Below are 14,016 nucleotides of genomic sequence, written 5' to 3' on the forward strand. Positions count from 1 at the left end.
TTTTATCATCTTTTTTTACATATTTAATAAAAAATTAAATTATAACTTAAAATTGCATTCGAGACATGTTAAAAGAATTGTGACATATATAACTTAAAATTGCATAAATCTTGAAAAACTTTTCAAAAATTGTGACCTATAACAACTCACTTCTGACACTTTCAGAACCCAAGCAAGTGGAAGCTTACTAGAGCCTATAAAAAATTGAGACATGTGGTTGATCTGCAAATCCACAACAGACAAATGTCCCAAGCATCTATTGAAAACTGACATTAATCGAAGCTAACCAAAACTGAAATATTTTGATATTAGAAACATCTAACAAGATTCTGTCGCCAAGAAGATAGAAGCCATCGCCAAAAGCGGAAAAGCAAAAACGCTTACGGACACAGCTCCACCTGGAAATAAAATTCCAAAGAATAAAATCTCAGACAAAATAAATGGAATAAAACAACACGGAAATCTGCAAATTTTGGTAAACCAAAAATACGTATAGTTTCAAAACAAGTAAAATACTTGAAAGTTGCAGGCTTTTCACTAAGATTCTCTTCAGTTCGACAAAATCTATAAACATACAAGAAATGAGTATAAACTTCACAAGAAACAACCAACATAATCAAGGTATTCAGCAGTGCGAATGAAAAGTAAAACAACTGATCTAAAATGTGTTCTCGTATATCATTGAATGAGATTTATATTCAAACTTTTTGCCAGATATTAGACTGTCTAAATCATAAACTTACAAGACACTATTGTCTTCTGCACAATGAGCTCCTCCAACAGTAGGGCTCAAGAATACATGGGTGAGTTGCTTGAGTGAAAACTTGAGTGAAAACTTGAGTGAAAAGCACTAAAAACACCACATATTTATATTGATTCATAGACAATTACATTTAAGAGTAATAAAGAGAAGTTAATATAATTCCCTAACTGATGCATGAATCTCAACAAACACTTATCCTAGAGTTTATGTGCCAACTATAGGACCGATTTCCAACGCTCTTCAAGCCAGATGAGCATATAAGTTGAATGCTACAAGCAGGGAACAAATATATTGAGCTTGTGGACACTTGGATGTTTTCAAGATATATCCAATCATGCACTGCCGCAGTCCAGCAGCCTTGTCAGAGTTGTCAATATTTATGAAAGGATGCGTAGCAGGATGGTCTCTGAAATTTTAGTGTTTTGACAAGGAGGGGCTTTAGAGGGAGTTCTCAATGGTGTGAGCAACACCAGTGGATGGCGATGATGTACCTAGGCCCTATGAAATACTGACTTCGATGTGGACTCTAAAACATGGCTAATGTTTATACACAATTTACATTGTTGAAACAAATTTGCCAAGTCTTACAGTTTCATATACTAATGATCCCACAATAAGTACTAAGAAACATACCTATTAATAGTTAAACATTAGTTAAGTCCCGGGATACAAGCCTGACAAAAAGTTCAAGCCTTGCAATATCTATACTACAATTTGATAATTTATGATAGCATTGTTTAGGACATGCTTAGCCTAAGCTTACCCTCTTTGCTCAAGCTTGACTAGGGTTGTCGGACACAATGAAGGCATACAATAAGTGATGTTTAAAAAGTGTTGAACATGCTGACATGTTCAATATCTCTCATGGTGGTAGATAAAGTCAGAGATGTGCCCAAAAGATAGAGCAGAGTAGATCCAACCCGTTCTAATACCAAGTTGAAGATTGAACATTTTGATGAAATGCTTGAGTGAAAAAGTATTCAGCAGGCCATATATTTATATTGATCCACAAGACAATGACATTCAAGGGTAATAACGAGCAGTACATATAATTCTCCAACTGATGCATAAATCTGAAAAATCATGTATCTAGAATTTAAATGCCAGATATTAGACTGTTTTCAACAAGGAGGAATAGAGAACTTGATACATTGACCAAATTCAATCCAAAACTTGCTAAAGGATTGAGTCTCTTCTTATATAAAATCAAAGTATTCCCTCTTCATTCATATGTCAACCCCGAACAGTGGTGTGTCGTTGTAAATAGCAAATTATTAGGATAAAAGTATTCTTAATATTCCAGAGTAATTAGAAAAAATAATATCTTAAGAATTTTCGACATATATTTATTTTCCTTTTAAAGGTTTCGGTTATTACAAATAGAGATTATGAGAATGTAATTGGTATGATTGATTTTAATAAAATAATTCTTTATGATCTTACATTGTTCAACCTGGTATTGGAGCCAACCCTAACAAGGCTTGTTAAGCCTATTAAGCCACCTGCTATCAGGCCTGTGGGACCACCTACAAAAATTTAGTTCCATGTTTGAGATATTCTGTCCTTCTAAAAGAAAAACTGTAGAAATTTAAAATCTCGTGATGTTTAGGACAATGAAAAGGCTCTAAAAACACTTTAATAGCAATGGTTAAAACTACCATAATGATAGAATATAAAGTTTACTCTAGTAATGCAGAAAATTCTGAAAATGGTGTCAACAAAAGTGTCATAAGGACACAAACAACCCTATTGGTGTTCACAAAGTCCTAGTTGCTGAAATAAACTTTATTTTGAAAATCCTGATTCAGAGTGAACCAGTATTAGTGGAGATAGCCTTGCAAATCTTTGCGAGGGTGAAAAACACCTTCAACACAAAGAAGAAGACATTTTGTATATCTCCAAAAACGACATTGTTGATAGCCATCAACATTTCGAATAAAAATAAAACAGCCAGCATAGCTAACGACATTCTTAGTTGCCACCCTACCAATCAAGACACACTACTTGTAGCAGGTGTTAGTGTTGAATGTTAGGTGACAAAAACGAACATAATCCAATGAGTGTTCCAAACAGGCTTTTATGCAAGAAGCCACGGCCCACAGTGATTCAACTTGGCGGAGGGCAACTTTGCTATTATCATTCATGTGGTGAGTTATGTTTCCCCAAAGTTGATAAAAATATATAACTTGAACTATGTAAGAAAAATATATAACTAGAGTGCCATGTTCTAGTGAACAAGGTGGTGTGAAGGACTTTGAATGAATATCATACTTGATGATCTTAAAATAAGAGTTGACATCCCTGTGCAATTGTGCTGTGATAACAAGTAAGATATAATCATTGACCATAATCCAGTTCAACGTGATAGACATTACATCAAAGATAATCTTGATAGAGAGACCTAGTGGTTACAACTCATGTCCCTACATGATTTTAGATAACAGACATTTTCACTAAAGGGCTTCCTCAAGGAAGATTCCAAGATCTATTGTAGACAAGTCCAGAATGATTGATAGTCATTTACCAAGAGCAGGAGTGCTATGAATGGCATATTATCAAGATAAAAAATATCTTCACAATCTTCCCATTCATTTCAGCATATTTTTTCCCCTTTTTTTAAAGATTTTGGTTATTACAAATAGAGATTATGAGAATGCAAGTTGTCATGCTCTTCCAATGTTGTCCACACGTCCTAAGCTCCTACAATATTATCTGAGTTGGTATGCTGCAATGAATTCCATTTATAATAATAATGTTTGAACTGTAGAGGATATCTAAAACGAAATTATACATTCTTCATGTGCAATACTATATAGCTACAGTTAAAACTCAATCACACAACACAATTAACTAGTTATCCAACAACTCTCTTAACTGCAATGATTTCTCAATATTGATACTACCAATTCTTTCTTTGTTTAAATAGGAAAGGCTTGCAGATGACAACTTAAGTGTAACACTAAATTGATAGTAGGCGTCGGAATAAGGTGATGATGAAAGACAAATATTCAATGAAAACTATTAAATAAAAGTAAACTATATAAGTAGTAAAAAGAATGTATTTAGTTTCTCCAATCATCAAATATGCTACAATTTCCTAGCTGGGAACTGGCATATACCATATAACTAGTAGGCATATCAAGAGATTTGCAAAGATCCCTAAAACCGTATTGTTTGTTCGGAGTTCATTCCTATGTTGATAAGAGAAAATTCCAAAATTTATAGATCAAATTCTAACTATTAACTATAACAAAAGACATATCAGAGAGTTGGGACATTAACTTCACATTAAAAAAAAAGTAAACAATAACATTATGAGGAACTCTACCAAATTTCTGGAAAATCAGGATAAGGGCTGTTTGTCGTCATCATCCTCTGACATGTCAACTTGTAGCGGTCCCTTAATACCGCCACTGGTATCACCAAGAAGCTCCCGAGCAGCTTTCTCCAAAAAATCCTTGGCAGCTGCTTTAACAGATTGTTTTTCAGAAGAATGATACTTCCTCTTTTGACCTGCCCGACCTGGAAGGTTTGTCTTTGTTCTCTCCCCTCTACTTATGTTCCTCATATTTGCCCTCTGCTCTGCACAAAATAAACCACTTCTCTTTACACACACGAAGTTAAATTGGATGAGACACAATAGATAACCCTTGAAAGGAATAAAATAAGAACAGAACTTAGAAACAATTATTAGGTGCGTTCGGCATTGTTTTCAGCTTAGACTTGAAATTTCACATCGAATCTACGATGACCATTAATGCAAACCCATTTTACGCAAAGCAAGATGAAACTCTAATTTTGATCACAATTAACATGAAAAGCACCTCAAGAACAGCATCTAAGTTTATGTCCATAAAACAATTTACCACTCACCAGAAGTCAGGTCAGGCAGCGAGTGTTCTATGAAGCGTGTAGCCGCCTGATAATTCAAGGTAGTGGAAGGTCGCAGTGGAGCTTCACAAACAAAACCAAAAGTCAATACAACGCAAACAATTTACACTTGAACTTCCAAATACCCATCATGTTTAATTTTCAACAAGGACATTCAACAAATGCATAACACTAAGCACACTTTTGAGAAAAGAAAGAAAAATGTACCTTTACTCAAATCAACCATACGTTCCAGTTTGTCCTCGTACAAGTTCACCCTGTCCTGGGAAGACGAAAATCAAACACTCGTTAGCAATTGTCAAGGTTAAAAAAAGACAGAATTGTCAGAAACTCACGAGCTCTGATTTGATGGGATGATCATCTGGGTGGACCCCACTACATCTCAAATTCACTGGAGAGAATGAAAACAGAAGAAAGATAAAATCAAGGTGGAATCAAACTCGAAATAGTAACATTCATGATGAAAAAATAAGCGTTTTATGGATTACATTCGAGAAGGGTAGAGGTGATTTTAGCGAGGATGAAGAGAGCGTGAGCTCGTTGAAGAGGGGGCATTTGGGAGAGGGTTTGAGGGTCGGAGAGCGACAAAAAGTCGTTAAAATGCGTTCGGAGTAGTTGAAGGTTGGAGAGAGTGGCGTTGGCTGCATCCATAACCGGCTCAGGAACTGCACCGCTCTCACTTGCTTTCACCATTTTGAAATTAAGAGGTTAGAGCAGAGAGAGAAGATGCTAGCTACCACCACTGTCACACACGCACACAGAACACGGGTACAAGGTAGGGTTTGGTTCTTCTTTTATGCCACAAAATACAAGAAAACAGAGAGTCGATGTTGTTGGGTTGGCTGCACCTAGCAGCTGCTCCTTAGTCTATGTTTGGTTTAGTTCGGTTTCGTCTAAAATATGAAAATTAAACATAAAATAAGATAAAATGAAAGTGGTTTCAAATATTTTAATATGGAAAATAAGATTCGTAATCTTCAGATTGTATATTATGATTTATTTATTATGATCTATGATTTATTTATAATATACAAATAATTTATACTCAACTTACAAGGCTTTTTCTAGTCTATTTAACAAAATATTTCTGAAAAATATAAACAAACTAATAGAATCAAAATTTAAAATATTAAATTGAATTTTATTCAATGTTATTCAGATTAATTTAAATCACACAACACTTTCCTTGTATTATCATATAATGTTTATAGCATGGTTAGACCAACTCGTTAGAAAAACTTGTGCACAAAATTCATCTATAACTAGTTTGAGACCCGTGCTACATCGTTGTATTTTTTTTTATTTTTTTATTATAATAGTTAATTTAATTGTTATTATAAATAAAGTTGAATAATTAATCAATTTTATTTTAAACGTTTGGTAAAGTATTTAAAGAGATATATAGTTATTATATGAATTTGTTGTAATTTTTAATGTTGAAATAAAGGGTTAAATGGAATTGTTGTTATTTGTTGAGTGTAATATTCAAAATAATGGTTATATTTAGGAATTTAATTGCTATAATAAATATAGATGCTAAGAACACAATAAAATAAATATTATTTTATGTTACAGAGTTTAGATTTAGTAGTTGAATGTATCAATTTAAAACAGTAATTACAATGTATCAATTTTTCGAAACATAGTTACATGAAATCATTAAAATTTAAACATGTAGTTTTTTTTTGGACGTATTAAAGACTGTAATACATAATGTTTGTAGATGTTTTTGTAATAAACAAATTAATGGAATAATTATTATATTTAAGTAATTGTTTATTTAAAATGATAATATTCGAGTAATTAATATTTCATAGTAGTGGTATATTTAGTAGTTTTGAGAATTAGTAGGAAGTTGTAGGTATAATTTGAGCATTAGTGGTTTCGAGAGGATTTGTAACGAATATTTATCAATTTACATGTATTCCATATACATGTATGCATGTGGTTCAAATGAGTATTTTACATATTATTATCAATACATAATGTAAGTATTTTTAATTTTTCAAATTTCTTAATTTAATATAAGAAAATAATAAAAGACGTTGAGATTCCTAAAATTATATATATATATATATATATATATATATATATATATATATATATAACTTCATGTATATTAAATACACTTTTAACAACGAATAAAGATTCAAAATCAATATAAAATTGATGAAATATTAAAGAAGAAAATTTTCCCTTACACATAAAAACTAATTTTTAAAAGTTTTAAAAATAAAACAAAGACACAGAAAGTACGAGTTGACAAAATACACACGATCATATAAAATATGTATGACATAAATAAACCATCACTCTCAATCATAAAACTCAAAAAATGAATAATTTTTATCCTAAAAAACAAAGAATACTTTTTGTGTGTAAAACCAATAATATTTTTTCATGTAAATTTTTTTTATTAAAGTTGGATGAACTTAATTAAATATGATTTATTTCCCCAAAACGATTTAAACTTTAAAGTCAATTCTGTGAAGTAAAATACTTTTATTCATTAAAAATAAATAAATTGCTATATCAACTTATATTATAATTCTAAAGTAACAAAAAATCAAGATTTTTTTACAAGAACATTTTAATATATATATTAAACGCACAAGTTAATATATTTGAATAAAAAAAATTCACTTTTAAATGAGTAAGTGCTGATTAGAATTTATCTTTTTTTTTTTATTATTGGTAGCAGTTGTCTCTTAAACATGTAGATATTTCATCACTGATAAGGTTGAACTTGTATCCTCAGCCATCACCTCGCAATCATAAGGGTAAGCCCGCAATGTTACAATTTCATTACACATGCTGATATTTTGGTGGCAAAAATATCCAAAACCCAAACTTGATGTTTGGCCAAGTCTCTGTATCTCATCAAGCAATACTCTCTACTGTGCTCAGTTTGCATACCCAATTACGGTGACAGGTTCATACACTTTTGATTTGCCATCATCTACTCTTCAATGTGCTTGTTCTGAATTCTAGTCTCTCCTTTCGTTTGTTACTGTTGGACTTTTGTGTTTCTATGGCTGTTATAGTGCCCCGTTCTTCTACTTCTTGTTGTGCTTTGGGTGACACCAATGTTTATGCTTTGAGCAATAATGGATTCTTTGGAGGAACCCCATTTGTCAAAATGAAATCTTTGCCAAATGGGTCTTTGGTAAATTGGAAGAAACATGGAAAAAGACAATTGGGTATTCGTGTCTTGGAGACAAGATGTGCCCTTGAAGTGGTTGCAGTAAATGGCAAGAGCAAAACTAGAGTGTCTTCTGAAGAAGTTATTGGCGTTTTGAAGTCAATTCTGGATCTCAATTCTGCTCTTTCGTATTTTAAGATGGTTTCCCAGTTGCCTAATCTTGTGCATACACCTGAAACATGTAATTACATGCTTGAATTCCTGAGGGTTCATGGGAGAGTTGAGGATATGGTTTTTGTTTTCGATTTTATGCAAGAGCAAGTGATTAACAGGAATCCGAATACCTTTCTGACTATCTTTAAGGCTCTTTCGGTTAAAGGTGGGATTCGACAAGCACCGTTTGCACTTGGAAAGATGAGGCAAGCTGGGTTTGTCTTGAATGCTTATTCATATAATGGACTGATTCATTTCCTGCTCCAACCTGGCTTTTGTAAAGAGGCTTTGAAGGTTTACAAAAGAATGATCTCGGAAGGGATGAAACCTAGTATGAAGACTTACTCAGCGTTAATGGTAGCATTGGGGAAGAGGAGGGAGACCGGAACCATTATGGATTTATTGGAAGAGATGAAAACATTAGGTTTGAGGCCAAATATCTACACATACACCATATGTATTAGAGTGCTTGGGAGGGCAGGGAGAATCGATGATGCGTATGGGATTTTGAAGACAATGGAGGATGAAGGATGCGGACCTGATGTTGTCACTTATACGGTTCTAATTGATGCGCTTTGTGCTGCAGGGAAACTTGACAAGGCCATGGAATTGTACTCAAAGATGAGAGCTAGCGGTCACAAACCGGATCAGGTGACTTACGTTACTTTAATGGGCAAGTTCAGCAATTATGGCAACTTGGAAATGGTGAAAAGATTCTGGAATGAGATGGAGGCTGATGGTTATGCTCCTGATGTGGTTTCCTACACTATAATTGTTGAGGCTTTATGTAAGTCAGGAAAAGTTGATCAGGCATTTGATATATTAGATGTGATGAAAGAGAAAGGAATTTTTCCAAATCTTCATACTTACAACACGTTGATCTCTGGACTTTTGACCCTAAAAAGATTAGATGAGGCATTAGAGCTTTTCAGCAATCTGGAATCTTTGGGTGTTGAACCAACTGCTTATTCATACGTTCTTTTTATTGACTACTATGGAAAGTTGGGTGATCCTGAAAAAGCTCTTGACACCTTTCAAGAAATGAAAAAGAGAGGTATTTTGCCTAGTATAGCCGCATGTAATGCGTCCTTATATAGTCTAGCTGAAACAGGTAGGATCAGAGAAGCAAAATATATATTCAATGATCTTCACAATTGTGGGCTTTTACCTGATTCAGTAACCTATAACATGATGATGAAGTGCTACAGCAAAGCAGGGCAAATAGACAAGTCCACAAAACTTTTGACTGAGATGTTAAGTGAAGGGTGTGAACCAGATATAATTGTAGTTAATTCTTTAATTGACACACTTTACAAGGCTGACCGAGTTGATGAGGCATGGAAAATGTTTGGGAGACTGAAGGATTTGAAGCTAGCTCCTACAGTTGTGACATACAACATTTTACTTACTGGTTTAGGGAAAGAAGGAAAACTCCGGAAAGCCCTTGATTTGTTTGGGAGTATGAATGAGTCTGGATGTCCTCCAAACACAGTGACTTTTAACGCACTCCTTGATTGTCTTTGCAAGAATGATTCAGTTGATTTGGCTTTGAAAATGTTCTGTAGAATGACAATCATGAGCTGTAGTCCTGATGTTCTGACTTATAACACTATTATCTATGGTTTACTCAAAGAAGGCAGGGCTGATTATGCATTCTGGTTTTACCATCAAATGAAGAAATTTCTCTCCCCTGATCGTGTAACATTGTACACCCTCCTTCCTGGTGTTGTAAAGTATGGAAGTATTGAAGATGCAATCAAGATTGTCATGGAATTTGTTCATCAACCAGGTTCACAGACAAGTAGTCAATTCTGGGGAGAATTAATGGAATGTATTTTGATTGAAGCAGAAATAGAAGGGGCCATTTCATTTGCTGAAGGATTGGTGTGCCATTCTATTTGCCTAGATGATAATTTGATAATACCTTTGATTAGAGTCCTGTGCAAGCAGAACAAGGCTCTGCATGCTCAAAATTTGTTTGACAAATTCACCAAAACTTTTGGAGTTCACCCTTCCTCGGAATCATATAATTGCTTGATAGATGGGCTTCTTGGAAGTAATATCGCCGAACCAGCTTTCAAACTTTTTATTGAGATGAAGAATGCGGGTTGTTGCCCTAATATTTTCACCTATAACTTGCTGCTTGATGCTCATGGTAAATCAAAGAGGATTGATGAACTTTTTGAACTGTACAATGATATGCTCTGTAGGGGATGCAAGCCAAATACCATAACCCATAATATCGTCATCTCTGCCCTTGTGAAATGTAAAAACTTAAATAAGGCATTAGATTTATACTATGATCTCGTAAGTGGTGATTTCTCTCCCACTCCTTGTACATATGGCCCTCTCATAGACGGCCTTTTAAAGGCTGGAAGATTAGATGAAGCAATGAATATTTTTGAGGAGATGACAGACTATCATTGTAAGCCCAACTGTGCTATTTATAATATTCTCATCAACGGATTTGGGAAAGCAGGCAACGTTGACATTGCTTGTGATTTATTCAAAAGGATGGTTAAGGAAGGGATACGGCCAGATTTAAAGTCTTATACCATTCTTGTAGAATGTCTGTGCATGAATGGCAGAGTTGATGATGCTTTGCACTACTTTGAGGAACTAAAGTTGACTGGCCTTGACCCTGATACTGTTTCTTACAATCTTATGATCAATGGCCTTGGAAAATCTCACATGTTTGAGGAAGCTCTTTCTCTTTTCAGTGAAATGAAGAATAGGGGAATTACTCCTGATCTTTATACCTACAATTCATTGATTCTCCATTTTGGAAATGCTGGAATGGTGGACAGAGCCGGAATGATGTTTGAGGAACTGCAGCTTGTGGGTCTTGAACCTAATGTCTTCACTTACAATGCTCTCATTCGTGGGCATACTATGTCAGGGAACAAAGATCGAGCCTTTTCTGTCCTCAAGAAGATGATGGTTGTGGGGTGTAGTCCTAATGCAGGAACATTTGCTCAATTGCCTAATAAATGTTGATTTTACTGAGTTATCTCATGGGACCTTTTCGTATATTCCTGATTCAAAAGGGTGGCATGGAGGTATTAATGTTTTACTAAGAATGATTTCATGGAAACAATATGATTGATTTTACCTGATTTCACCGTAAATGTTTACAAATAAACTGATTAGAAATCATCAATGACATGACTTTTAAGATGGTTATTCTTTATGCATTGTCAATGTAAAAGTTTTCGCTGTGTCAAATTGTCAATCAATTAGAAATCAATCTAGATATAACTTTTGATAGTTACAATGTAATAAATAGACTATTACTTTGTCTGTGTATGCATTATTCATTCGTTTTATTAACCTTTTATCTTGGTTTTTGTAGGAACACTTTGTCATGGAAATTGCCTTGGATATTAGAATTGCATGCCTGAACTTTTCAGTTAATGATTGGTATGCAAAAAAAGCGTATCATGCTGGAATTCCTACTGATTAATACTGAGAAGTACTTATGTAAAAAAAGTCTCCTGGTACTTGCAATAACTTTTGAGGATCAATTCCGAACATTAGACAGTGAGTATTTCTACCCACAAATATATATCATATTACTATTCCTTACATACGATATGGTTGGGATTACTTAAGCTCTACAATTTTTTTCGTGTTTGCAGGCATGTGCTTCGCGGCTATATTACAGATGAGGCTTTCGGTGCTGATGATAGAGGGGTGGGATGTATGTAGTAAGGGAATTAAGATGTGCTCGGATCACAATAAGATGTAAACTGATTATGAAATGTATAAAAACACCAAGATTTGTATAAAAAAAAATGTGAGAGCTTATTGATGCCGTTATTGCCAAATAAGGGATCCTTAACTTTTGTTAAGGTATTAAAATAAAGAGAAAGTAAGTTTTACATTTTCGTGCTATTATTTAATAAATAATCATTTATTAAAATGTTTATTGACTTTTATAATAACAATAATAATTAGTGTTGTCAAAATAGATTCGAACTCCTGAGTTAATCTAGTTCATCATAGGTTGGGTTGAAATTTTTATTAAAATTTTCATACCGACCAATTTTGAACTCGGCTCATTCGGGTTGAATTTATTGGTGAATCGGACTTTTATAATTTTTCTAATAAGTATTTTTTGTTAAGTTGATCATTTTACGAAAATTTTTTGAAATGAAAGTTTGAATGAAATTATTTTTGTCAGAACCCACTAAAAACCCCATTTGAGTGGATGCCAGGTGTAAGCGATCGGAGCGTCTGAAGTTCAGAAAATGGAAGACAGGTGTGTGATGCAGATTGGACGAACGGTTTTGACGGTAGGAGTAAAACTGAAACTTTCAAATTTTCGTGCCACTTCTCTTCATGCACCACCCATCTTCAACCTTCTGAAATCTCCTCATTCTCTCTAAGATTTCTTCATCCTCCCTCTACAAAAATCTTACTCTTTTCTTCCTCCGATCATCAAACAAACCACACTTGAGTACTCTCGGCGTCGAGGGCGTTCGTTTGAACCGATCAGTTTTTGATTCCGAGATGATAAGTTCATTTCTCCCTCAGCCGTGAGTTTTCTGTCGCATGCAAACCCATATTTTTGGTTACATGAGTTGATCCTCTCATTCTGAGTATTTCTGGTCTTGTGTTTGATTTAGTTTCTTAAGGCGTGACTGTAGAATGCTAAGGTCTCTGGTAGAGGCGAACCATATGCTGTATTTGTGAACGTTCGGTTACGCTTAGAGGTAAGGGAAACTTATATAATTTGATTTTATTTCTCGTTTTTGAATGTTGGCATGCTTGTTTGATTGTTGGATGAAATATGAAGTATGATTGTACTATGTTTTGACTATATGAATGTATGAAGATAAATTCTGAGGAATGAATTAATAAGAGTATGAATTTTAAGTCTGTATTACTATGTGGAAATGGATGTTCGTCACTAAAGGTCATTGACCGTTCGGTTTTCTTGTAGACTCGGTTAGAACTGGATTCGTTCATTTGGATGGAATTCCAGTTGAGGACCGAGCGTCTTCGTTTAGTAATATTTATATATAAGCTTTCAACCAATGATATTCGTTCCTTGGTATTCTGTTATAAACTTAAGTATATCTATATGTATTTGTATATATGTTGTTCGTCTTGAACATTACTTAAACGATATCTTATAATTATCAAGCTTTTATTCTATAATACTAAGTAGTGTTCGGTCTTACACCAAGTACTCGTACTAAGTAGTGCTCGATCTTACACCAAGCGCTTGTACTAAGTAGTACTCGGTCTTACACCAAGTACTCGTACTAAGTAGTGCTCGGTCTTACACCAAGTACTCGTGCTAAGTAGTGTTCGGTCTTACACCAAGTACTCGTACTAAGTGGTGCTCGGTCTTAAACCAACCGCTCGACCTTGATTAAGTAATATGATTTTAAAATGAGAGCATTCAGCCAAACTCAATAGCATTCGATCTCTACAGTGCTCGGTCTTTGACTAGCACTCGTTATCTTTGATGTTAAACTCATAAATAAGCTAAGTAATTATAGCGTTCGGTTCCTTCATATGATTCCTTCAAATACTATCATTTGATGTCTTACAATGTCTGTCTCCATTGGTTTCGGCCTACAGTCTTAGTACTCGGTCTAGGCTTTACGGTGTTTGGTCTAAACGCTCATGAGTCAGTTCATTAAATTTGTTCACCTTGTAAATAACGTTCGATTCTATTAGCCTTGAGAAATATTATTGTGATCGGTCTCTTCCCAACCCCGATAGTCTCTCGGTTTTGATCTGTTTTGGAATAGTAGACCTCTCGGTCTCACTCCAAGTGTTCGGTCTCGTTCGGGGTTGAGGATTTACGTTCGAAATTTGGTATCCTAAGGGATCTTCGTTCAAATTGAGGTTTAATAATGAAAGATGATAGAATATGATATGGATGAAACGACTTTGATTATGAAAGAGTATTCCGTGGAGGAATATCTCATGAATGGATATTGGAATTTGGTAAAGTATGAATGTGGGCATGCTGTTCATCATGATATTTCGT

General features: G+C 34.3%; 2 protein-coding genes across 5 annotated transcripts; one reads left to right on the top strand and one right to left on the bottom strand.

Moving 5' to 3' along the window:
- Positions 1-66: 66 nt before the first annotated feature.
- On the bottom strand, positions 67-5,528 carry LOC124840104 (Sas10/Utp3/C1D family). 4 transcript variants are annotated; one of them, XR_015784424.1, is made up of 8 exons: positions 5,143-5,528; positions 4,990-5,045; positions 4,862-4,916; positions 4,637-4,717; positions 4,092-4,345; positions 2,207-2,289; positions 517-564; positions 67-398 (listed from the first exon to the last, which is right to left on the bottom strand). XR_015784424.1 is itself a non-coding variant. In XM_047316099.2 (6 exons), the coding sequence occupies exons 1-5, from the start codon at positions 5,345-5,347 to the stop codon at positions 4,107-4,109; spliced, it is 636 nt and encodes a 211-aa protein (XP_047172055.2). In that variant the 5' UTR covers positions 5,348-5,528; the 3' UTR covers positions 67-398; positions 4,092-4,106. The 4 variants fall into 4 exon arrangements, 1 of the variants encoding a protein (XP_047172055.2); XR_007028998.2 differs by lacking the exon at positions 2,207-2,289; XR_007028997.2 differs by lacking the exon at positions 517-564.
- Positions 5,529-7,415: 1,887 nt separating this feature from the next.
- On the top strand, positions 7,416-11,820 carry PGR3 (proton gradient regulation 3). The gene is made up of 3 exons (XM_047316090.2): positions 7,416-11,068; positions 11,362-11,549; positions 11,648-11,820. Exon 1 carries the CDS (start codon positions 7,686-7,688, stop codon positions 11,004-11,006), a length of 3,321 nt encoding a protein of 1,106 aa, XP_047172046.1. The 5' UTR covers positions 7,416-7,685; the 3' UTR covers positions 11,007-11,068; positions 11,362-11,549; positions 11,648-11,820.
- The last annotated feature ends 2,196 nt before the right edge of the window (positions 11,821-14,016 follow it).

The sequence above is a fragment of the Vigna umbellata genome, chromosome 2, assembly GCF_029865625.1.
Source record: "Vigna umbellata cultivar VRB3 chromosome 2, Vumbellata_1.0, whole genome shotgun sequence".
Classification (NCBI taxonomy): Eukaryota; Viridiplantae; Streptophyta; class Magnoliopsida; order Fabales; family Fabaceae; genus Vigna; species Vigna umbellata.